Raw genomic sequence first — 25893 nt, 5'->3', positions numbered from 1 at the left:
CGTAAAAACCTGCGATTCAGCCTAGTTTCAATAGATCACATTTCCTAAATGAATACGGTTGCCATCGAATAAACACTAATATTAATCTAACAATCATTCAATTGTGACTCCTTCTCTACAAGATTCCTACTAGATCACTGAATGAGCACCATAGATATGATCGCATCTAACCGGAATCCATGGTACACATTCGAAAAAATGAAATTAACCACGCTTTTTTCCCTCTTTTCAAAAGGCTAATGCTACAGGCCAGGAAATACACCCTGTGCGTGTTTGAATCAAATCTAATGATTTAGCAGCATCATAGCAAAATTCAACAGTGTTCATAACAAGGTTAACTATTATTATGACCTTGTATCGTTTTCCTTATTGTTCCCCCTACCAATTTGCAGCATGGCTTTGATGTAAGGCTATTATGTGCGCACGCATTCAATAGGGAGTACTCGCAGGTGGAATACCAACCTAGCCCGTGGATCCTGGTCCGTCAGACAATTTTACCATGAACTACAATAACTGCACTTCCATGGTAAAAGCTGAGCAACGACGAATCAGCTCTGAGAATTTCAAGTCTTCATTGAGGTAATTTCATTAATCATCTATTAAACAAATACTGAAGCTAACAGCTAAGCTGAACACAGAGTTGAATATAATTCACGACAATAGGAGAAGAATGTGATATTATCATTACGGCAACCACAGAAGTCTTTGGTCATCAAAAATGCACCCCGCGAGATGTTTTTGTTCTACCATAGGCAAGGGCGGATCCATGAATTCCGTAAAGAGGGTTCGCCTTTACAAAATTAAAGGGGGCGCACGCATCCCCATTTTTTTCTTTTTATTTCTTTTGTTTAAAAAAAAAGGCCAGGTGCACCCTCTGGATCCGCCACTGATATGAAACAAGTCTGATTACAGACATTGTGAGCTCACAGCTACAAGCATAAAAAGAACGAACTTACTTTGTATTCAAAATACCTCTACGGATTCACATGAACCTAAAGAGTGCAATAGTACATCACATTCGATCACATCATAAAAACAACAGTCTGTATCTTCTTTATACAGAAAGCTAAACGATGTAAGTCAAAGATTATTCACGACAATAAGAATTTCACTATACGATGAGAAAAATCTGACAAGAGTCAGGACCTACTATTTTGTTCAAACTCTCTCTCTGAATAACCAGTTGAAGATGTAAAAAAAGGCACAGCCTTTTTACGTGTACATGACAAGGCCATGATGCAGATTTAGCATCAGAAAACTACAGGCCTGCAAGAATTTATATATATATATAAAGAAATCAACCGGCGTATACGTGTGAAAGTACTGAGAAATCATTACTACAGTGCACATCAATTTTCTGTCCAATAAAGCACATTGGTCCCATAAGACTGACTTTAAAAAGTATAATGCCTCATGGAATAATGGGAAAGACAGACAGGTGCATAATATACAAATCATACCATTTTCCATGTCACTAAAAATCTCATTATTCTAAGAGGGGACAGCCACCTTGATTTTGTAGCCTTTTTTTTTTTCTGGCTGTGTTAGATTTATCTTCTGTAGGACCATGGCTCGGTGATTTAAAGACATTACGTAAGAAAGTGTATGAAATATGCAGCCAAATAGAGATTACTAAATTCTTGACACAAGAGACGCTATGATAGAGCAGATGGTCACGATAATTGCAGTCGTTGCCATGGAGACGGATGGGGCGCCCCCAATGTACTCCCACCTGTATTTCTGGAAGCGTGTTCTCCGCTCCAGCCACCGCCGCGCTGTGCCTGAGAGACGATTGCCCAACTCGTTATTAATCTTCTTGTTGTATTCGTTGTACCACGTCAACTGCAGAGAGAATAGACACAAGGAAAGGAGACGAATGCACACGAATTCAATGACGGAAGTTTAAAGAAACTGTTGCTTGAAGCAATCGAGAACCCCCCCCCCCCCCCGACAAAGAGTCTTAAATTTTCACCCTTGGTGGGTAGAATTAAACATCAGGAAATGACGGATTACTGTCAGATTACACCACTGTAGGATAGAGACTACAAATTGACTAATCGATCGACTGATTGATTCATTCATTATTGACTGAAATTTCATTGGTTCCATCTATTTCCATTTTTCCATTTTACGGGTCATGCAGTTCGTGTGCTTATGAACAGCAAATATGCCACAAGCAAGCACTCATTTTTATTAAGAACATGCTCTTGCTTATAAGTGTATGATAAAAGCACGACGTTTTCCTCCTTACCTGTTTTCGAGTAAAGTACTCGAACTTGATCAGCCTTGGCTCAAAGGGGACCAGGGAGACGGTCTCGAACTTGAGGTACTGCACGTCATCATCCTCGTCTTCATTCAGCTCTTCGTACTGAATGGAATATAGAAATGGCAACACCCTTAACATGATTATCCAACTCTTTCAAGGGTGATGTAATTTTACACGTTGGTTTCAAAGGCTGGAGCAAAGCATCTATATGATTTGTGTACACACACAAAAAAAACCCCAACAACTCTTTGTTCCATTACAGTGAATACAGAGAGAGAGAGAGAGAGAGAGAGAGAGAAACATACACGCAGCTAATCACTTCTCCATCTTCACCTAGAAATAACTTTATAAGGTCGAAGTCAAACCCGAAGCAGAATTCGTGGGGCTTGAGTGGATGTAATGATCTTTCAAAAAGGCGAGTCATAAGTGCAAGCTCATCGCAAATTACAGTCAGAATTTTAAATCTAAATTCGACGCGGCAAATAACATTAACGACTGGAAGGAAGACACTGTTAATTTGGAATTTAGAAGGGTTTCCATCCGATCCTCTTGGCAAGACTACGAAGACAGGATACTGTATAAGGTGGAACAATGCCGTTCTCGTATACCACATGTCATTAAGCCGTTGAAGACTAGCCCTGAGTAAAACTCGGGAAGGTGTCTGCATATGGGAAATGTGTGCTGTTCGCGCTGAATTTGTTTTTGCAATTTCGGCTTCTCATACGTAGGCTAGTGTTAGCACATCAAACATAGCGATGATTGTGTGTTAAATGTATGCGCGCGCGCAATATATAGTAGTGTGATTTTCGGCCTTCCATAATGGGCTAGAAAGATGGCGCACGAACCGACGGTTTGCTGGTTCGTGAGTCTAGCAAAAATGCAGAAAATGTGCAAGATTATCACACGATAATCACAGAATCCCGGATGGAAGTCTTGCATCTGATGGTTCTGCGTAAGTTTACGATTATTACGTTGTTCACAGTTCTTGATAAAAGAGAATTTAAATGCCTTTTGTGTGTCCGGATATCATGAACAGTCTAGCGTAAGTGACGCTAGTGTAGGTTATGTACGGTGCATATTGATATAGCGTAGGATTGACAGCTTCGCATTGTGCATTGTACGTTGCGGGTAGAGTTACTGTAGTTGTAGCGTCGTATAGATTCGCATTGGCTCTTTGTGTTATCACTTGGCCGTGAGCTGATATGATGTGTAGAGCAGTATTCACAACTTGATTTATATGGTGGTAATACATTCAGAATTAATTCACAACTTCTGTAAAGATAGAGTTTGATTTATACAGTTGAGCAACTCAGTTTGTTGAGTAGGACTTCCAGGTGAAGATTTAAAAGTAGATATGAGGTTGGATTCGATATTATTTTTCGTAATCTCCGTTGTTCGTTAATATGAGATCCCACTCGTACGCATGCGCAGTCAATTCATTCGTAGCGTGTGTTTCTTAGCGGTCAAGTCGCCATTTTGAGCTCTAAATTTCGCCGATTTTCTTTCACTTTGCGATCTTTCGCGTTCTAGTTTTCGGGGTTTCATAGGTTATTTTACCTCCCCGATCGTTTGGTAGTATTTTTGGAGAGTGATGGAAGCGATTTCGGGTTCTTCCACGAAGCCGAATTTCCCGCACGAGAAGCTGGTTCGCGATGCGGGTTCCACCAGCATCGCCAGCGGACCGCGAGCGGGTCCCTCCCCCGGCAGCGATCCGGGGGGAAAGGGTAAGACGGCAGCGGCGAGCTCGGCTAGCCGCGGTGGTAAAGGCACGGGGAAAGCCAAAGGCAAAGCACCGGCGAAGATTACTTCTCCTCCTCCCGTGATTGCACGGAAGTTCGCCAAGTCGGCTGCTACCTCTGAGGTCTCAGACCTTTTGATTAAGAAGCCCTCGATCATGAATGACTCTGAGATATTAGCCAAAGATTCTCGGGCTGTCCAGGACTGCATTCGTGCAGATCCTATTTCAAAGAAGGACAGTCAGGCCTGCATTCGTGCAGAGCCTCCACAGACCACGACCTCGAAGTCGGGACCAAGCACTAGTGTTGGTGGCTCAAAATTTGAACATCGTCTGAATAAACTGGAAGAGATGCTGGGAAAATTGGTGGATCATTTGCCACTTTCTCATCCACAGACTCGTAGTAGTCATGACACGAGAAGTCTCGGAGATGAGGATGATAATCTCCTTTTATCTGACTATGAGTATGACTGCGATCAAGATGATGGGCCTTTTGGCTGTAAACTTACACCAGCGTCTGACTCACAGACTTCTGATTTCAGTGCTGAAACAAGCACTGAAGATAGTAATGCTACTCCTGCCTCTGGCAAGAATGTAGCCATCCCAGCTATCGCAGCAAAATTCGCAGTGCCTCTCAGCGTGGGGAAACCCTTAGATGAGGATATTGCTGGGTCGGTATCGTACCTTGTCAGCCACACTCTTGAACAGGCTGCCCTAGAGGAGACTGGTAAGAAGTACACTAGCCCAGAAAACTGTCCACTACTTGACGTGCCCAAAGTCAACTTGACAATTTGGGAGAATCTCAACCCTACTACCCGGGCTAGGGACCTGAAGCTACAGCGTATTCAGAGCGCTCTTGTAAAAGGCATCACTGCTTTTGCGCAGACCCTTTCTGCTTCGGAGCTGTCAGAAAAACAGCAGGACGCTCTCGGACTCTTGTGTAGCTCTAATTTTGAGCTGAACGCCTTGAGGAAGGACCTCATTAAACCTGGCTTGAATGCAAAATTTGCACACTTGTGCAAGCCTCAGAACCCTGTGACCAAACAGCTGTTTGGTGATGACTTAGGAAAGAAAGTCAAAGACATCCAGGAAGAACAAAGAGCAGCAGCCGGTGTTGTGAAAGGCTCAAAACCTTTCTCAACAGGTAACTCCCGTCAGCGTCCATTTTCGCAGTCACAGTCTCATTATCACCCTTACCGCCGACAGACGGAAGCTTATTACCGTAGAATGAGATCAGCGGGGTGGACCACGCCAACCGTACAGGCTGGGTCGGTACAGCGGCCTTTTTTAGGCCAGCGTTCGTGGAAGCCACACACTGCCACCCCGATGACCAGACCCAACAAGGGCAGCGGCCGACAGAGCCCTCAATACCGGGGGTTTGCGGGGGCCCGCAAGTAACTGAGCATGTTAAACCAACAGTCTCCTCATCCTCTGCAGAGGTGAGTACACGCCCTCTCATAAATCTTGCTTGTTCAATGGTGGGTGGACGACTGAAAAATTTCTATGACAAATGGAGAAGCCTGACTTCAGATCCATACATTTTGAATGCTGTCAAAGGATACAAACTCGAATTTGATCCTAATGAATTCCCTACTGTAAGAGGGAAAGAGTTGTATAACTTATCTCGCAGTTCAGAGCTTAACAGTCAAATAGAGGAAGAGATTTCTCGCCTGTTAGCTAAAAATGTGATTGAACTTTGCGAACATGAGAATGGAGAATTCATCTCCAATATTTTCACGAGACCCAAAAAGAATGGTTCCTTACGAGTTATCCTTGATCTTTCTGATCTTAATACAGGCATCCTTTATCAGCATTTCAAAATGGACAACATACATACAGCCTTGTCACTGCTCAGCCCAAATTGCTACATTGCATCTATTGATTTACAAGATGCATACTATTCAGTTCCCGTCCATCCATCATCGAGAAAGTATTTGCGTTTCTATTGGCAAAGTAAACTGTACCAATACAAGGCCTTACCTAATGGTCTCAGCTCGGCTCCCAGACTGTTTACAAAAATGCTGAAGCCAGTGTTTGCCCAGCTTAGAACAGAAGGACATGTAGTTATGGGTTATCTTGATGACACTTTGATAATTGGGAAATCTAAGGATGCTACCCAAAGGGCTGTTTCAGCTACCACTAAGCTTCTAACAGAGCTGGGGTTCTTAATTCATCCTGAGAAGTCAGTACTTAGCCCAGGCCTAGACCTAGAGTTCCTTGGGTTTCATTTGAATACTAGGTCAATGCACATTACTTTGCCAAGGGGAAAAACAAGATGACATTTATGAGGTTTGCACCTCCCTCTTATCCCTTGCCACCCCATCCATTCGAAAGGTTGCTAGGGTCATTGGGAAAATAGTTGCCACGTTCCCTGCAGTACAGTATGGCCCACTGCATTACAGATATCTAGAGAGAGACAAGGTACAGGCCCTTAAGGCAGCTTGTGGTCATTTTGATAGGCTTATGACTCTTTCCATGGAGGCACGACATGAATTGATATGGTGGAAAGAACATATTCATGAGTCATTTAATCATGTTGTCAGACAGAAGGTCAATTTGGAGCTACGTACAGATGCCAGTGCAGAGGGATGGGGTGCTACAGACTTAACCTCTCACACAGGTGGCAGGTGGACCACAGAGGAAGTACAGTCAGCTCAAACATCGGGTATTAATTACCTAGAAACACTGGCAGCTGGACTGGCTCTGAAATCCTGTGCAGATAAGAGAAATGTACATGTCCTATTGAGGATTGATAACACTACGGCTGTTGCCTACCTTAATAACATGGGAGGGCTGAAATCAGAAACGTGCAATCAAGTAGTGTTAGACATCTGACATTGGTGTATAGAACGCAATATATGGCTGTCAGCAGCTCACTTACCTGGGTGCCAGAACAACGAGGCAGACTTCATGTCTAGACACTTTAATGACAGAACAGAGTGGATGCTAGATAAGAATAGCTTTGAGAAGATTGTGGCTAAGTATGGTACACCAGTAATTGATTTGTTTGCATCCAGACTAAATGCTCAGCTACCTAGGTACGTTTCATGGTTGCCAGATCCCAATGCAGAGTCAGTTGATGCTTTCACACTAGACTGGGGAAAATTTGCACTCTTTTATGCCTTCCCTCCTTTCTGTTTGGTAGCAAAATGCCTACAGAAAATACAAGAAGACAATGCACATGGCCTGCTTGTGGTACCAAATTGGCCTACACAGGCCTGGTTCCCTCTCTTGACAAGTATGATGAGTGAAGAACCTTTGATCTTGAAAAGAAGCAAATCCTTGCTGACACAACCAGTATCTAAGGCTACCCACCCACTCTGTACTAAACTCGATCTTCTTTGTTGCAGGATTGGCGTTCACAGTTCGAGATAAAGGGACTACAGGACAGGACTGTGGACGTGTTGTGTGCATCTTGGAGACTGTCTACACGCACACAATATGGAACTTACATTAAGAAATGGCAAGAGTATTGCAGACAGGAAACTTTGAACAGTCACTGCACTGCTGTAGAAAGTGTTATAGAATTTTTGAGTTATCTGTTTCATGTACATAAGTTGAGTTACAGTGCTATTAACTGTGCCAGAAGTGCTTTGGCCTCAGTGGTGCTGTTGGAGAACAGCAACTGTACAATTAGTACACATCCTTTGGTGACAAGATTCATGAAAGGTGTATTTCATTTACGAACTCCGCTGCCACGGTACAACCATATCTGGGACGTTAAAATCGTGTTAGATCATCTCCGCAAAATGTCACCAGCCAGTAAGCTATCTTTGTGTGAACTTACTCATAAGCTGTGTATGTTGCTCGCACTCACTTCGGCACAAAGGGCACAGACTTTGTTCTACATTCATATTGATGGCATGGTTTGGAAGTATAATAGCGTAGAGATTCATGTCAGTGACTTGGTAAAACAGAACAAGACCTCCGACAGAGTAGGGAGTACGACTACAATTGAAGAGTATCCTTCAGAGAAGAGACTCTGTGTGGTACGCTACCTGAAAAAGTACATTGAGCGTACAAAAGTGATGAGGGATACGGAAAGGCACCTGTTCATATGTCATAGGAAACCTCACAAACGAGCCAGTAAGCAAACCATCTCCAGGTGGATAAAGGAGACAATGAGTGCGGCGGGTATCGACACTAGAATTTTCAAACCGCATTCTACAAGGGCTGCAGCAGTCTCTACTGCAAAGACAGCAGATGTGCCCATAGCGGACATTCTGAAACAGGCCGGATGGTCTAATGAGGAAACCTTCAACAGGTTCTATGATAAGCCGTCGATCAGGGCAGGACCTACATGTAGGTTCTCCATGGCGGTACTGGATAATCATTGAAGAGAAAGAGTATTATTGGTGAGCTACTATGTCATTCTTATCACCATACATTGCTTGGTTTTTGCAGAAATGCGACCACTTGCTTCAAAATCTCATATTAACGAACAACGGAGATTACGAAAAATAATAAATAAATTAAACGAGAACTTACCTGTTTGAAGTTTGATTTTTATTATTTGAGTAATAGGAGTGTGAGTTAATATGCCCTCCACTCCCACCCTCAATTCAAACTTCAAGGTAATGTTCTTACTCCGTCAATTTACAGTGTATTTCCAGATTGTGGGATTGTGACAGTGGTCGCATTTCCTCATGGATCAGGCAAATCTCACTTGACCCAGTTGGGTCTTTGGTTCAGTTCTCTCACCTAAGTTGACATTATGTATTAGACGTCGGAAGACAGTCCGATTTCTTAGGTGGAGATTTGCCTGGGCGACGAATATTGACTGCGCATGCGTACGAGTGGGATCTCATATTAACTCACACTCCTATTACTCAAATAATAAAAATCAAACTTCAAACAGGTAAGTTCTCGTTTAATTTATTTATTAGTAATGATGAAGATTAGTGATAATTTTGCTGTGTGGACAGTTTCAGTCTAAATAATGCATTTAGACGTCAGGATGAATAAAAGACTGTCTTTTGTGTTTCGACATACGTGCTTTACGTATTCATTCATAAATATGTGGTTTGATGTATGGTAGCGTACAGGCTGAAATATTGTCACATTTTTATGTGATATGAAGTGTAGGTTATCAAGGCATCTTAAGCAGCTCTGGCTTAAGGGAAATTATCATTTACCTTGCTTAAATGTACGAAGGCAAGCGTAGTGCCACACATGTAGGCATATAATGTGTGATGTAAGTTATTTTACATTTTCCATACAATCCTTTGCAACTTACTGTATTATTTCACAGCTTGGGACAGGATCGCAATCAGAATGCATCCAGAAGGGCTAAGCTTCTAGGCTTGGAAGATCACAAGTCTGTAAGTCTGGTTGAGGGTCTTTACATGCATATCACGGCCTCTAAATATTATTTTTCTTGTAGACATTGCAATAGAACATGAATATTGCTACAGTGTCACCTATAAAGTGTAATAACATTGATACAGTGTGACAGTGGATGGATAATGACATTATAAAGCTGCCATTTCATGATGTGTAGTGAATGCATGCATGCCGATACAAAATGTGTATGTATAATGATGCAGTACAAGATAGTGTACTATTGTTTGTTCAGAAGAAGCAAACCTTTTTGTGTGTTAATGGAGAATTATATCCATATACATTCAATTTATTGTGATCCAAGAAATGTATATTTGATATATTCATACAGTGTATCATTCATTGTTTCACTCACAGTTTTACCGTTTCACATACATGCGCACACGCACTTGGGCTTGCGCATAGACAGCAAGGAGGAGAATTGATTAAAGACAAGAGTGCAACGTTCGACTCGACTGTCTTCGATTTTATTCTTGTTGTGCATGTGTATACGGTTAGCTGACTGGATAGGATCTAGTGCTACCGGTACCTAGAAATCCGAGGCCAGCATAAAATGCATGTTCATTCGTAGCAAAAATCAGCTCGTCCTCAACAGGTTAAGGAATAAGATTATTGGAAATTCTTACTAAGTGACTGACAAAGAAGGCGACCTCTTGCAAAATGTTATGCTGCAACATAGAGGTGTATATTCTTGGTATATTAGCTTCTTTGTGGAGCTATACAAAACCTGAAGTTCTACAGAAAACTTTAAGTGTTACAACGTGGTTTATTTGTATGTAAAACAATTTATATTTTTCTGCATGAAATAAAAAGAAATCAGTAGATTTTCGCCAATTATATCAATTTATTTGAAGAGCAAGCGAAGAAGGTATGCTAGACGAATTTATGTATGAAAACACTAAAGGTTTTGTATCTAATACTAATTGGAATCGTATTCATATCTATATATTTATAGATTATACATATTTAGACGTTTTGCAGCTGCCTGTCAAATTGTATTGTCTTTATGTATCTCATTATGCGACTTCTATTTTGTACCTGAATGTTATGTGAATAACATTTCTTTGTGGAAAAAAAAAATCCTTCTTTGTGGTGTAACAATCACTACAGAGTACACAGAGCATAACACCTACCTGAGGATCTATTCTCACGACCTGTAGCACGTTGGTAACTCGAACGCCGAAGTCGTTCTCTCGATTGCCGTCGGGGTCGCGGTAGTAATATCCGGGACCTGAGCGAGAGGGGAGCAGGATATAACAAAAAATTATAACGTAATAATGCATGCGTCTCGATAGCAAAATGAGTGAAGTTCAAACTGAGGTTCCACGGAATATAGAAATCAATAGGTATCGTAAAAGGGAATTAACACACGGAAAGAAATTAAAAACTCTCCAAAACTTTCTTATTTCATGCTTGGTTTCGATAAAACATCTAACATGTTGTACCGTTGATCTGATTATTTCTATCAACTTCAATAGTGCATTGGCATTAAACTCTAACTGCCAAAACTCATGACGCTGGTTAGGCTAGGTCACACATGAAGGCCTTTTCATTGTTTTCATCCTTTTTGAAACTTCCTTTCTTTAAACCAGTACTCTTGACTTTCCTCCTTAAGACAGAATAGATGGGAGTGACACGTACCGACAGACACAAACATGCTCCGGTTGAATGGTTGCTCGTCCAGTGTGTACCCCATATCGATAAAGACCGGACCTGCGGGAAAAAGACAATGGTGGTTTAGAGAACTTATTTACACGTTATACCTGTGTACATCACTCCGACAAAATTAAATGATTCTGAGTATATATCATTTCTGGAAAGATTAATTCATTATGAAGGGAAGACGTGCAGTACAAGCAACTGTTAGAAAAGAAAATTTCTGATGAATTTACAGAAATAATAATGAGGCGTCCAACATTGTCAAATGATAGCGTCTTGCCAAGGGTGCCACAAGGGGCGTGGAGGGGATCAAACCCAGGTCCGTCCCGTTGACAGCGTAGTATTTAGTCCCCTAGACCACAGCATCTTCATCGGAACATGTCAGAGAAGAGCATTCTACTTCAATGATTTAACGTATGTTATCAAATTCTAAATGATTTGTTTTATATAACAATGAAACAAAGATCATTCCTGAATGCTAGACAAGTTTGTCAAGCAGTATTAAAAGTTTTGAAATTAAACGGGAGCAGAATGATGCCTGGGACAGTTCCATTCTAGGGCCTGAATGAAAATAAACGTCCATAAATTGCAAAACTAAACAGGGCTATTCATATGAGTGCAAAATGGCAGAAGGTCGTTACTTGCCCCAAAATGCGAACGAGAAGTAACTAATATGCATTTACTCTAAAGTAAGGTATTTAATACCTTCGTGAACGTTGAGGTACTGCCCGACGCCGTACCCAGTCGGGTGGAAATAGTCGAGGCCAACCTGCCAGAGATACTGGCGCGCCACAGCGTCCAAATCCCGTCCTAGTAAGTCATGGTAGAACGGGAGAAACAGAAGGACGATAATGCTAGTTTTCAGAGAAAAACCTTGTTAATTAGTCGTATCTTCTGCCATCCTTCGTGTGGGGAATAATCTTAAAAATACACTTGTATCGGTATATAAAAGTGGTTTAGGCACAGAGATACATAATACGAGATGCACAGTACGAAAAGTAATCAGGCGAAAAACAGGACACATGGCTTTCAACATCAGTCACTATTGCTAACTTATTATTTACGAGATGTGAAACAGGCGATTTACATTTTACTCGATAATATATTCGTCTGCATGTGAAATCATGTACAAATTGGAAAAAAACATTAAACAAGAGGGCATCGATCATTACCCTAATTTGAGTTGCAAAAGGCAATAAGTCTTGTACTGACATGGCAGCGGCATTTTGGTACTAAAATGACCGAGTGTATAATTCAACTTCAGAAATTTTGTGAAAGTGGATGTGTTGATGCATATTTATTTATTGCACGCATGGGATATTCCTCAAGTCATATCTCCTTTTCATGTTGACAAATGTGCTGTACAAGAAGTCAGTCTTCACAAATACTTTGACTACATGTACAAGTAAGAACGATAACAGTCAATAAAATATTGAAAGAAAACGATAAAGAGGACAAATATGTCAGTGTAAATTGACTTGGCCATTACCGTAGACATTTGACTGGAAAGTAGTGTTGGACAGATCAATCAGCCCCATCACAACTCGAGTGTAGACTTCCTGTGGGGGCACAGAAGAGAGAAAGATGGGGGGGGGGGAGACAAAAAGAAGCATGAGGGCAGTGCAATGATTGGGTAAAAGAAGGTGAATAAACACACACACACACACGGACGAGTCGTAACCAGGTACGACAAGACGGAGGGGGAAATATGAGGATCGACATAAATATATCATGATCTAGAAGGACAACATTGCAAAATTACGTAATCGAGCTCAAATTCAATCGCCTTTACGATATCATGTGTGTGTTAGTGTTTTTATTTAGTAAATCGTCATTTTTTATTTCCTGTAATTTTGACTGCCTGGTTATCGGCACAGCGTTAATCATCTTCTTGGCAACATTACCATCAAAGGCTCAAAGCAAGACATCTCAAATCTCAAATTATTCCAAAATATTACCATCGATCGAGGTGATATGAGCTGATTGGAATCAAATAATATTTTGCTTCATATAGATATACGCTATGACTTTATTGCAGTGGATGAAACAATCGTTGTTCACCCCCTCCCAACCACACGCTCCACAAACACGACGGCAGCATTAACACTCAATCTTTCTTTAAACTCATTCCCTGAAATGTCAGACAAGCTGCAGTCAAGACATTTCAAAAGAAAACAAGCAATATGCAATTCAATGCACTCTCTCTGCTTTTTGTTACTCATGGCAATAACACTATTGTTTGCGTGGTGTCATCCCGGGTGTCATCTTTTATCATGATTGCGATCGATGTACGACTTTCCCTAATATCTCGATTTCTTACCTTTTGGAAATCTGTGGGAATGGAGGGATCGTAGGCTCGGTCGTAGTTATATCGATTTTCGTTCTCATTATCGCGATACTTTTCGATGGCGAAGTAGAACGTTCTGGAAAGTGTTGTTGTTCCTTCCCTGAAATAGAAGGGTAAAAAACGAGTTTCAAGTAATCACGTTGTATGCTTTGGCGGCGTGTTTGAATTATTAGCTCACTCTATATGCAGCATTCCATTAATTCGTGAGAGTTTCTTCACATGCAGCCGAAACATGTGGGTTGGAAGCATCAATTTCCTCGATGCAGAAATGTGAAAATAGAAAGAACTCCTTAATCAGAAAAATATAATCTCTCATAAAGATGAGAGCGAGTGTAAAGCTTTCGTATCCTCCACGAGATATATTACCACCTATACTTCTTTGACCTCTGCTTGTTAAATCTTATACCACTACATCAGCACCCCCTTCTACTCTTGTTAACACTTATTACCATCACTATTTCTTCTACTTAAAGGACAGGTTCACCTTCATAAACATAAGGATTGAGAAAATGCAGCAATATAAGTAGAACACATCAGTGAAAGTTTGAGGAAAATTGGACAATCGATGCAAAAGTTATGAATTTTTAAAATTTTTGTGTTGGAACCGCTGGATGAGGAGACTACCGCAGCTTGTGAGTCATATGCGTACAACAGTATAAAGAAAATGTAAAGAAAATTCAACATATTTTCACTTTTTTCGCATAATAAAAGACCACTTGACTTGTCTCTTTCTAAAGGCAGGGGGAATAATATTACCCATAACATATGTCGGTAACGTGTCAAGGGAATGTGTACTTTTTTTTTTCAAAAGATGAAATTTTGTGAAATTCTCTTTATATTTTCTTTATATTGTTGTACGCATGTGACATCTGAGTTATTCATACACTGCAGTAGTCTTCTCATCCAGCGGTTACTGCACAAAAACTTCAAAAATTCATAACTTTTGAACGGATTGTCCAATTTTCCTCAAACTTTCAATGATGTGTTCTACTAATATTGCTACAATCGCTCAATCCTTATGTTTATGAAGGTGAACTTGTCCTTTAATCCCCATTACTTTCTCATTATCCATCATAAAATGGCACAAACTGATTATCATAAACGAAAGAATGTATCACATACCTGTACTGCCCTCCGATGTCGTAAAGAAACATCTTGCCGGTGGGCACGGCTACGCGTGCTTCCTCTATGGGACTGAGAGAAGGAAATGCAGCGAAATAAGAAATAGAACAGTTTTTCACCTAGCATTTACCTTCCCTTTATGTATCACAGTCAGTACATCGTATTGTATACAAAGGATAATTGCAGTCGAAGATTATGCATCAAGAAATGAGGGGTTATCAAGCAGATACTTAAATGAAATGGATAATTCGAGGGCATATATAAACAAATTGCAATCTATAGGCTAAGATTGCGATCTAAAAAAATAAACATATTGCTGTTTGGATCTCTAGTAGCAGGTGCTTTCTACATCCTTTATTTGAGTACAATGACACGCATCAAAATAGTATTATCAAAGATCATATATGCAGATTATCAGTCTACATAATGGACACACATCCTGCCTGACACCATCCGATGTAGACTACTTGTTATAAGGACAAGAGAGGACCTGTTGCCAATGACACGAAACTTACTGGTAGTAGTAGTCGGCACTGTTTGGTCCAACGGCTGAAATAGTCTCGTAGCTGGGATATTGGTAGGTCGTGTGTCCTCTACATGATGGAACGAAAAGACATAGGAGACAATTAAGATGGCAATACGAGGTTAAAATCAGCTATAATCAGTGATGATGGAGCTGACGGCTGGTATTGCGATTAACACAGAGCCAATTAAAGTCGTCTGTATCCCCCTGTCTCCCCTACTCCTCGACAGAAAGATCCCATAAGAACGTAATTCCTCTATGAAGATTCTTGTTTGCGGCTAATCGCATGACAAATTACATTTTGACAGGATATTTGGGGTTCTGTTTCCTGAATTTACTCGTCATTTGAGTTCACTATACATCAAAACCACTGACATTTCGCGTTGTTTTGGTCATTTCATTTTTGCTGTAACAATAAAACATACCAGTGGATCTTTTGAAATATTACGCTTGAGATTAATTGACAAAAAAAATAATAAAAATAAAAATCACAGAAACCACAATGGTTGAGCGAGAATGAACATCATTTCGAACGCGTCCCTCCACTCACCCCTACCCCTTCTTATTCATCCCATCAAGGACCATACAAATGGTATTTCCTATCACAGCATTTTCACGACAAATAATGATAATAAAAACAGCTATATTCATGTGGTCCTTCTACCCTGTCCTTTGTCTCTCTCTCTTTTTTTTGCATCACGTGATTTTGCTTTTGATGTCAACCTAACGAGCTTATTGAGGCGAATAATAATAATAATAATATTAATATTAATAATAATAATAATAATAATAATAATAATAATAAGAAGAAGAAGAAGAAGAAGAAGAAGAAGAAGAGAAAGAAGAAGAAGAAATGAATAATCAAGATAGTACTGATCAGATGATGAGGGTCTCACTCTCGGAATGTTTCTGTCTTCTCGGCTACCATCCACTCGGTCAGTGACCTTTCATCCCCAACCTTGGGATCCTGGGAATGACAAAGTACAAGAATAAAGATGAATTATATTCTATAATGGCAAAGTCAAATCCATTAGCCCTTTTAGTATTAACGTTTAGCTCTCATCATTCAGATAGATACGATTTTCATTAATACATTCGAGAGAATGTTTAAATAAACTGAATCGTAGCTGACGCAAATGAAATGTTGAAAGCACGACTTAAGAAAGAATCCATAGTAGTACAACTGCAATCTAAAAACTCGCCTTCTTCAGTCCTTTCAAGGTAAGCACCGTTCGTGTTTGTTTTATCCGGTATACATAATCAACGCATTTCTTGGCAGAGGAGATAATATACGTAGATGTCCGTGCTCTGTTCAAGCTTGAACTGGCATAACGTCCGACACGTCTAGTCTATAATGTAGTTATGAGGGTTGCACGTCACGAGACCGACATCCACGAGTCATGCAGCCCACGAGTCATACAGCCCACGAGTCATACAGCCCATGAGTCATACAGTCCAAGAGTTATACAGCTCACGAGTCATACAGCCCATGAGTCATACAGTCCACGAGTTATACAGCTCACGAGTCATACAGCCCATGAGTACGACACGAAGCTAGCAAGGCCCACGAGACCGACACATTAAGCCCCGTGTAATATCTGTCGAACTCTTGGGCTGTTTTTATCTAGTGTCGAACTCGTGGGTTTTATTTGCCTGTATAGTGTCGAACATATGGACTGTATGACTCGTGAGCTGTATGACCCATGGACCTGTTTTCAATGTCGAACTCGTGGGCTGTATGACTCGTGGATATCGGTCTCGTGGGATGACCCCGTTTATGATATTTATCCTCCGCGGCCACTCACAATTTGATTTTGAAGAATGTCATCCATCCAGGCGCCAACCTCTATCGCTGTTACAGAATCGGCGATCTGACGAGGAATTAATATGGCGGGAAATTGAGATTTGTGATAACGCTAGTAAAAATGATGATAACAAAAAAAAAAAAAACCGAACGACAAGGACAACAACAACAATAATCATAACAACAGTATAACCAACAACGATAACATCAGCAGCCGCAAACACAACTGCAATGCTACTATTTGTATTGGTAATAATAATGATGATGATGATAGTAATAACACTGATGATGACAATATTAAAAATAATCAAACAACAATGATACTAATATAATAACAGTAACAATAATACATTTCAATTCTCATAGCACGATATCATAAAGAAAAGATTGACTCTATTGAGAATTACCAGAGTCTTCGTCACACGCATGTTAAATTGTTCCTTTAACAAATATACGCCCACAGCCCTGTTGCGAAGGAAAATTCAAGTGATCGTTAAAAAAAAAATAAAATAACACCTCATCTCTTCTGCTGGTTACTTGCAAAATATACCCTCTGCTTATTTCCGGGGTAATTTTCACTTTTCTTTATATCTTGAGCTGAATCGAAATCCTTATCACATCCAAAGCGTCCCACCAGTGTAGGTTATTGAGCGGCATGGAAGTTATATGCAAAACTACAAATATAAGATGATATGGATGATAATATGCTAGTAAATGTCCCTTCTTTCTAAGCATATCATGCCCTTGATTTGAGTCTTATATACTCACTAAGAAAAAATCTCTCTCATATCTACCACAGCTATGTAATCTCGTCTGTTAGATGTGATTTGCGTTATCAAAACAAAATGATAAACATTCACTCCAAAGGTATATATTTTGTTAAAAACCAAACTAACAATCCAGCAAACTCTATATACTTTCACTGTCTAGTGCTTCCAACGTATTGGGAACGCAAAGTGTATCTAGCTTGAAGAGCTTTTTCATCGCAGACTTACGAAAGCTTTCTTCATGGCTGCAATCTCTACGTCATTCTTCACTGCTTTCATGAGCAGGATTGGGGAAGGTTCAATCAGGTACCGCCGCTGCAGAAATGAAAATGTAATAATATGATTATGCTCCTATAATTGCAGAAATACTCTCTAAAAAAATCGAGTGAAAATTTTCACTCTAAAAAGAGTGAATACAAAAAAGAGTGAATTTCGAGTGAAATTGGAGTGAATTTTGAGTGAAAATGCTCATTTTCACTCATTTTGGAGTGACGTCAGGGATCACTCAAAGATTTTGGAGTGATCCCTGACGTCACTCCAAAATGAGTGAAAATGAACATTTTCACTCAAAATTCACTCCAATTTCACTCGAAATTCACTCTTTTTTGTATTCACTCTTTTTAGAGTGAAAATTTTCACTCGATTTTTTTAGAGAGTATATTAGTATTCAGCCGTGTTTTCTTCAGCATTAGGTTATAATTGAGTGACACGACATTTGCTCCTGCGACAATTGCTCTGGTCTTTTTTTTCTTCAAGGACCAAGAGTCGGGGTTAGGGTTGTGATAGGTTTGTAGGTTTAGTTCATGTGCGGATTAGGATGAGGGTAAGGATTATGTTTGAGGGTAGAATTTATATATGTTTTGCTTAGCGTGCAGACTTGTCATGGGAGCATTGTCGTAGGAACAAATGTCATGGAACCTATAGTTGTGCTCAATTCGCTCGAATTCTGTATGTCAGAAGCCCAGACGAAAAGGGGGACTTTCATTCCTTCATAGTTGCAAATAAGAAAAACAAATGTGTCGATAACAGTCATTAGGAAAGGGCGTCATCGAAAGAGGCGGATGAAGAGAATAATGAGGTAAGACGTGGCTTTTTCTTTTTCATCGTTCTCCCACTCTTACCCTGTCGCCGTTGACACGGGTGACGACGGCGTCGTAGACGTAGTAGTTGGTGGAGTTGCTGAACCAGATTTTGGAGCTGGAGTGAAGAGTCTTGAGGTCCTGTGCGAAGGAGGAGATGTCCCGGGCTGTCACACAGCTGGTCGGTGACGAGGCTGCAATGGGGGTAGGAGAAAGGGATTGTATCGCATTAAACAGAAAGGAAGACTACTACTTTCCTTTTCTATTTTGTCAGGGAATGAAAAGGTCTCAAAATGAATGGTATAGTTTCGGTTGAGATGGGGGCTTCAGGGTTCCAACTTTATTGTGACATATAGCGAGAAGCCTCGTATGAAATACCTTTAGGAAAGATCTCACAATTTTAAGAGAAATTTTAAGTTTATTCGATGAAATTTGGTTTTGAAATGGCTGGGATATCCAAAAACAAAGAGATCCCAATAAAAATGGGACCCATTTTTTTTTAATATTTGCACATCGTTGTTTACAACAGTCCAAAATAACTGGCATGGAAAAGGTTGAAATTTCGTTCAACAACATTTGCTCCATAAAGTTTCAACCAGTCGGGCAAGTTAGCAAAGACCCCAATGCTGGCGAGAACATAACCTCCTGATCGGAGGTGTACTCAAAGACAGTTAGGCAGGAACGCTTGTTACAAGGAGCACACCAGCGCATAAATTGAATGTCAAAACGAAAACTATAACTTGTAAAGTCATTTCAAGACATCGGTATGAATACGTACCTCCTTGACACCGCGAACTCTCTAACTCGAGGTGTTCCCTGATATGTGGATACCGTTCTGCGTCAAGGCGACGGTTGGCCTCGTACAGATACAGACTGCGAGAATGGCAAACATGGAGAAATGTGCATGAAACAAAAAAAAAGCAACAACAGTTAATTCGAAGTTATTGAAGTTTATGCTTTGTTATTTTTTCTGATAAAACACCACACACACACGAAAAAAAAAAATATAATCTCCTTTCTGTGTATGGATTTATTTTACATTGATTGCATTGCATAATACACAATATTACACAATAGGTTCGCAGGATGTACGGACCTCTTTCAAATCTTTTGACCTTTATATCGAACTCACTTGATGTAGGTTGTTCCGATGATCGCGTACGAGATGAATAATGGGTTGTACGGGATATCTTCGCCACGCAGGTTGAATAGCCCTGGACAGCAACATTGTTGAAAACACAAAAACACATTTTTAGGTAAATCAATGGTTCTCTTTCATTTTCATATAATTATAATGTCTCTCCTACATATCTCACTATCGATTTTCGGTTAAAGAAAAGTAAAAAAAAAGAAGAAGATATAATTCAAAATAAATAAATCAATAAATTTGTAACAAGGTAAACAGTATAAGACCACGCAGTATCATAAACCCCAACCAACTATACTGTTGTCTCTTTCGTGTGGAACATTCATCTTAATTTGGCTCGGGGATAAAGCTCAATTGGTGGTATAATGATAGATATGGACAATACTAGAAGATAGTCGTTTCATTGAGGCATATGGTGACGTGTAATATTTTCATAGGGCCTACTGTTCTCAAGTTTGATGTTCAACAGGTCTGGTTATAATTTCACAGTTGTCAAAACAAAAAATGAGTTTGTGTCGATCTCAGAATAGATGTTGCGATGAATTTTAGGGAAAGAAGAAATATATCAGGGTCGAATGATTATGTTAAAAGCAGCAAACATGCTAATCTCAGCCCAGATGTGGACAGGTTTGTGCTCGCCGCACTGTGAAGACAAGTGCGATCGACAGTCGTGATTTCTAATACAAAGTAATGGGATAAATACGTTGAACTTACACGCTATCTCGTCGAGCTTGGTGATTACCAACATATCGACGTCTTTCTCAGACATGATTTCTCGCAGAGTTTTGAAGTACAGGATGGGACTTGTCACGGAAGTCTGTCGTCTCCTGAAAATCTTGTCCTGCCAGTAGTACCCTGAGGTGGAAACAATATTCATAACTCCAGGTAAACGTGTCGTTGTTTTCTTTTAATTTAATAGTCTTATCGTTTGTTTTCTTCCACAAAAGCTTGACGATTATGACTAAGTGATATAATATGTCATGGTGAAACATCACATCTCCAAAAGTTCCATTACAGGGACGGATCCAGGAATACTGTAAAGGGGGGGGGGGGGCGTGACTTATATTTCTGGTGCCACTTCCGGGTTTCATTTCATCTTTTTCTTTTTATTTCTTTTGTTTTTAACGAAAAATAAGGGGGGGGGCGTGCGCCGATTGCGCCCCCCTCTGGATCCGCCACTGCATTAGAATTCTTTTGCTATGCCCAACAAAAGAGTGTCAAGAACGATTCGAATGAAAAAAGTAACGTCATATATTTGTTCTCTTTTGTATATCCTACGGAATAAACATTGTTCACAACAGAAGTCAAATAGGGTTTATTGCACGCTGATGATTCTCGTGTGAAATTAGAATATCCTATACGGTAATAGTGTTCAAGAGCCCCCATCATACGCGGTAATGTGCACAACAAAGCACGTCGATGACAATAATAATATTAATGCAAAAATGCATGTCTTTGCATTGCCAGTAATCCTCTAAACCTGCTGGCCACACCATTTAAATTTTCATTCCACTGCGGTTTGTTGTTCTCTACAGCCTAGCCCTGTATGATACTATAATTTTGCCGGCAAAGTCAAAAAATCATTTACGGAACTTAATTAAAACAATTTCAAAACACACACTCAAGTAAACAAATATCAAGGAAACAATGAACATCTGACTAGCTTACATTGTTCTATTAACTGTGGTGAATATCATTACCATTTCAACCTCTGTTTAATATTTCGCCCCAAACATAAATTCATGCGACCATTTTAATGCCCTTCCTATGCTGTTGATACCCTGTTATTTGTTCTTGAACGGAATAGTAACGCAGATTTTGTTTTCTGCTAATCAAAATATCTGAAATATAATTATAAGATTGTCGATCTACTTCTGTGTAAAGAAAAAAAATCAAAAGAAATCAAAAGATTTAAAGTTTTAGAGGAGGATGCCTAGAAAAACAAAAGGATGACAACCAACAACGACAACATCCTACACACACCGGCATATAATTCTCTGTCTTGGATGAAGAGTTCGACTCCAGGGTATTGCAGACCGTACGGGTCTCGCGGATTGTTCCCGAAGGTTTCGTCCGTGTTGGAGGGATCGGTCTGCAACCTTCCGGCCAGCTCTATCCGAGTCCTGTCCACTAGGTTGTACTGCAACTGGTCACTGGTCAGCGTCTGAGACTCGGGGTTAGGCACAGGCGTCGCGGAGAGATCGATGGTTCGGGGTTCTAGAATGTTCGTTTCCTGTAGCTCATACCAGTAGCCTGGAGTGGTAAGAGAATGGACTTGCCTTTTTAAACATCTGTGCAATTTTCGACTTCTTCAAACTTTTAGAATTTCATTTCTGTAAACACAATTGTGATTGAGGAATGCGTTAACATGTACACAATCAAGTACAAAGTCAGTGATAAATTTGTTGATAAGCACGTTCATAAACACAAATGCAAAACGAAATAGTTGAAGTTCCAATCCGAGCAAACAGTTGCAGACACTTAGATGTGTCTCAACATCCAACGTTAGAAAGAATAATTGACAGTAACAGCGAACCATGGATATATATATAAATCATCTATTTAATCAAACAACTATTTAGAGAGATTATTGTGGTAACCATGACATACCGTAAGGCATAAGCAGCGGGTCGAATCCGACACGAGCGCCGTTCTCGAGTCCGGCTCCCCGGAGCTCTCCCGCCAACAGCTCCTGTTGATCGAGGTCGTACTCCCTGAGAAGCCATTGCCATGGCGTCAAGTAGTCATTGTCGTCTGCGTGGAAGACAGTGAATAGACAGGCCATGAAAATGGTGATAAGTTGGAATATTGGGGTTGATTTAAGGGTCCCAAGCAAGTAGAGCTGCATTTTATTAAAGTGGCTGAATATGGGAGAATGATTGGGTGCACGTCATAAGCTCGACACCCACGAGTCATACTGTCCACGTAGCTCATGAGCTTGACAATGGGTTTAAAACAATGGCCATGAGATCGACACTGGGCAAAAAAGGCCCAGCACGATCTCGACACAATGATGATAATAACAGAAAATATATTCTAGACGAGCTCGACACAACATCACGGGGGGTTAATGTAATATATGCATTGTCCAGCTCATGGCTCATGAGCCTAATTTTTTATTATTTATTTTGAAATAACACGTAACGCAGACCTATGAATTTGAAAATTAATTGTGTGGTATATTGATTCCTTCAGCCATCTGACAAGTTTCTCGTGTCGCCTATCCGTTTCGATCTAACCACTCACTTTCATTGAGTTCGGAAGCAAATATCTCTTTCTGAAAGTGTCGACGACACTGTGTTGTCCTTGTTTCCTTTTTTTCTCATACAGTAGATGTTCAATCTTTGCTCAAATCTTGATTTTTCAAACAAAGAGAAATATCATCATTAGCTATGTCATATAAGTGAATAATATATTTAGTTTTCTGCTGTGTTATACCTACCTAAAACCATGACGTCCCAGTTACAGTCGATCTGCTGTTTGGCCAAGAGCTCGAATCTCTTCTCTGTCCAGACGGCAGCTCTTTCCATGGTAACTATGGCAACGCCTGATGAGAATCACACGATATATAAATTACACAATGATTATCTGCAGTTTGCTCGTGAAATCACAGAATTTGATACGGTGCCACCAGGCGGTCTAGTGAAACAAAGCATGATATATTATTCGCTGGTTGCCATTTCATATTTTGCGGATCGATGATTATTCCCGATGAATAACTGATGTCCCATTTGTATATCGTCGATGTTACATATCACCCCGTTAACACATGCTTTTTATTCATGCGAAATCATCACTATACATTATGATAGAACATTATGAATTAATCAAAAAAGTTGTTCCCTGCGAAAATTAAGTGTTCTGTCTCAGGGAGATGCTATCATTTTATAGTGGCTATAATGCTTTATTAAGTGATAGCATTTTGTCCATTAGATACATGTAGCCTATCACATATAATTAATGATAATTAGTTTCAACACACATGCTCTTTATTTTCGATGACAAAAAAGATCTGTCTATGTCAATGCGTAGCCGTCTCAATAAAAGAGAGAACCCAGGAAGCTCAACACTATACGTTAGAATTGATTTCTACACTCAGAATAATCGGAAAAGCAAACCGAACTGAAAATGCTTCTTCATAATTGGACGCCGAAAAAAATGGCAAAGAGGGCGCCCCACACTATCACCTACATTGAAGTTTAATGAAAGAGCAATAAAGTAAACATAACTGAATGGGCTTCTGGTCGGACACCGAATAAAAGAACTGTGATGACATACCTCCTGTTCCGTTGAAGCCAGTCATGTACCAGATCCGTTTATCAGGGTCAGCTGGATACTCACTCTGAAATTATGAGATATAAGCATAGAATTCACAGACGTATCTAGGCAGTCCAATGTTACTATATATCAAACTCTGATTAATTCATCTGCAACATCAGCTTACCACAATAAGTATGATGTTAAGGAATTATGGCAACATATTTGTCCAGGGTAGCATTTTTCGTGTTGTCACTGTAACAACCAGAGGACCTTGTCATTTTCATCCAATTTACGTTGTACAGTACATACATACAAATTAGTATAGCAGCTAATACTCGTACATATGCAAATAATCATTGGTACAATATATCAACATCGTTGACATCGTTTACATTCATAGTAGGATGAAAATCGTCCATGCACAACTGATATCGAAGAATTCATTAATTTTTCACCGCAGTCATTCTTCATCGTCATAGGAAACGCCTTGCAACATGAACAGCAGAAGCAAAACAAACGTCGTCTTTATCAACGCCATCATCATCAACACATCACATCAGCATCATCGTCGACACCAAAACCATTGTCGTCATCATCACCGTCAATGTTACTACAGGAACAGATTTACTGTTGTCAACACCAATGACATATTCAACCTCACTGACGACATTACGAAGTCGTCGTCATCATAGTTTTTCACATCACATTTACTGACCTCTTGGTCCTCGTCATCTTCATCACCACCAAACGTCTACTATATAATTACCACCACCATCACCATCATCACCTTCACCACGCAACTACCATCATCATCACCATCACCACCACACCACCATCACCATCACCATCACCATCACCATCACCATCAACATCAACATCACCATCACCATCACCATCACCATCACCATCACCATCACCATCACCATCACCATCACCATCACCATCACCATCACCATCACCATCACCATCACCATCACCATCCCCGTCACCGTCACCGTCACCGTCACCGTCACCATCACCATCACCATCATTAACACCATCATCACAAGCAACACCTCTACAATCACCACTAATACAACCATCACCACCTCACAGCCACCACATCACCTCCACCATCATCACTTACCGCAGCACCACCATCTCCCCACTACCGCACCATCGACACTATTATACCACCGCCACTACTGCTACCACCACCTCACCGCCAAGACCATCACTATTAATTCAGCACCACCACCTCCCCACTACCTCACCATCAACACTATACCACCACCACCACCACCACCACCACCATCCATCCATCCATCTATCCATCCATCCATCCATCCATCCATCCATCCATCTATCCATCCATCACCATTATCACGTTATAAGGTTACCACCATCTCTTAGATCATCTAATCAACATTCTCGTCGCCATCATCAAAATAACCATCCCTCTACAACAAGGACAACATCTTTATGCTTCTCATTCTCTGCCATACAGCCAGCTTACCCCGTGTGAGTCGTAACCTGGGATGATGTAGGCCTGATAGTTGAATCGGCCGTTTCTCATCTGTCTCCTCAGCTCTGTGATCCGCACATCGGAGAGGAAAGTGGTTCCTGGGTAGTCCTGCACGAGGTGGCAGGAGGATGTGACGGCATAGATTAGTGATAATGATTATTTTTTAACGATGGAAGTCGACTTTAGCTATAGTCTCTGTGCATACATGTGAACACTTTTCTTTTCGAAACCTTTCGTAATTTTAAGCCATAATTATGTTGTAAGTGTACTCAATGTAATTAACAAGTGATCAAAACGATTTACAGTGTACGTTTCAAATGCAAGTAAGTACCAATCAGAT

General features: G+C 40.3%; 2 protein-coding genes across 2 annotated transcripts; one reads left to right on the top strand and one right to left on the bottom strand.

Moving 5' to 3' along the window:
• Positions 1-1632: 1632 nt before the first annotated feature.
• LOC139709121 (xaa-Pro aminopeptidase 1-like) lies at positions 1633-25661 on the bottom strand. Its single transcript, XM_071621082.1, has 21 exons — positions 25545-25661; positions 24068-24131; positions 23232-23336; positions 22400-22543; positions 21773-22042; positions 20504-20644; positions 19775-19856; positions 19421-19515; positions 18685-18836; positions 17792-17878; positions 16798-16863; positions 15889-15959; positions 14985-15062; positions 14470-14541; positions 13321-13447; positions 12490-12559; positions 11706-11810; positions 10983-11054; positions 10475-10572; positions 2252-2368; positions 1633-1842 (listed from the first exon to the last, which is right to left on the bottom strand). Exons 1-21 carry the CDS (start codon positions 25602-25604, stop codon positions 1633-1635), a joined length of 2286 nt encoding a protein of 761 aa, XP_071477183.1. The 5' UTR covers positions 25605-25661.
• LOC139709142 (uncharacterized) lies at positions 3659-5399 on the top strand. Its single transcript, XM_071621103.1, has one exon. It carries the CDS (start codon positions 3858-3860, stop codon positions 5397-5399), a length of 1542 nt encoding a protein of 513 aa, XP_071477204.1. The 5' UTR covers positions 3659-3857.
• Positions 25662-25893: the final 232 nt, after the last annotated feature.

This window comes from Diadema antillarum, unplaced genomic scaffold (assembly GCF_040938485.1).
Source record: "Diadema antillarum isolate AM-2024a unplaced genomic scaffold, OU_Dant_1.0 seq00001410_RagTag, whole genome shotgun sequence".
Taxonomy (NCBI): Eukaryota; Metazoa; Echinodermata; class Echinoidea; order Diadematoida; family Diadematidae; genus Diadema; species Diadema antillarum.
The sequence above is the reverse complement of the archived record's forward strand: the minus strand, read 5'-3'. Positions and strand labels throughout refer to the sequence as shown.

Bases quoted from the DNA above. Each gene is read 5' to 3' on its own strand.
- LOC139709142 (XM_071621103.1), top strand. From the start codon at position 3,858: ATGGAAGCGATTTCGGGTTCTTCCACGAAGCCGAATTTCCCGCACGAG.
- LOC139709121 (XM_071621082.1), bottom strand. From the start codon at position 25,604: ATGAGAAACGGCCGATTCAACTATCAGGCCTACATCATCCCAGGTTAC. The intron at 13,448-14,469 runs GTATGTGATACA...CTTCTATTTCAG, and splicing joins GACATCGGAGGGCAGTACAG to GGAAGGAACAACAACACTTT. The intron at 10,573-10,982 runs GTACGTGTCACT...CCTCTCGCTCAG, and splicing joins GAGCATGTTTGTGTCTGTCG to GTCCCGGATATTACTACCGC.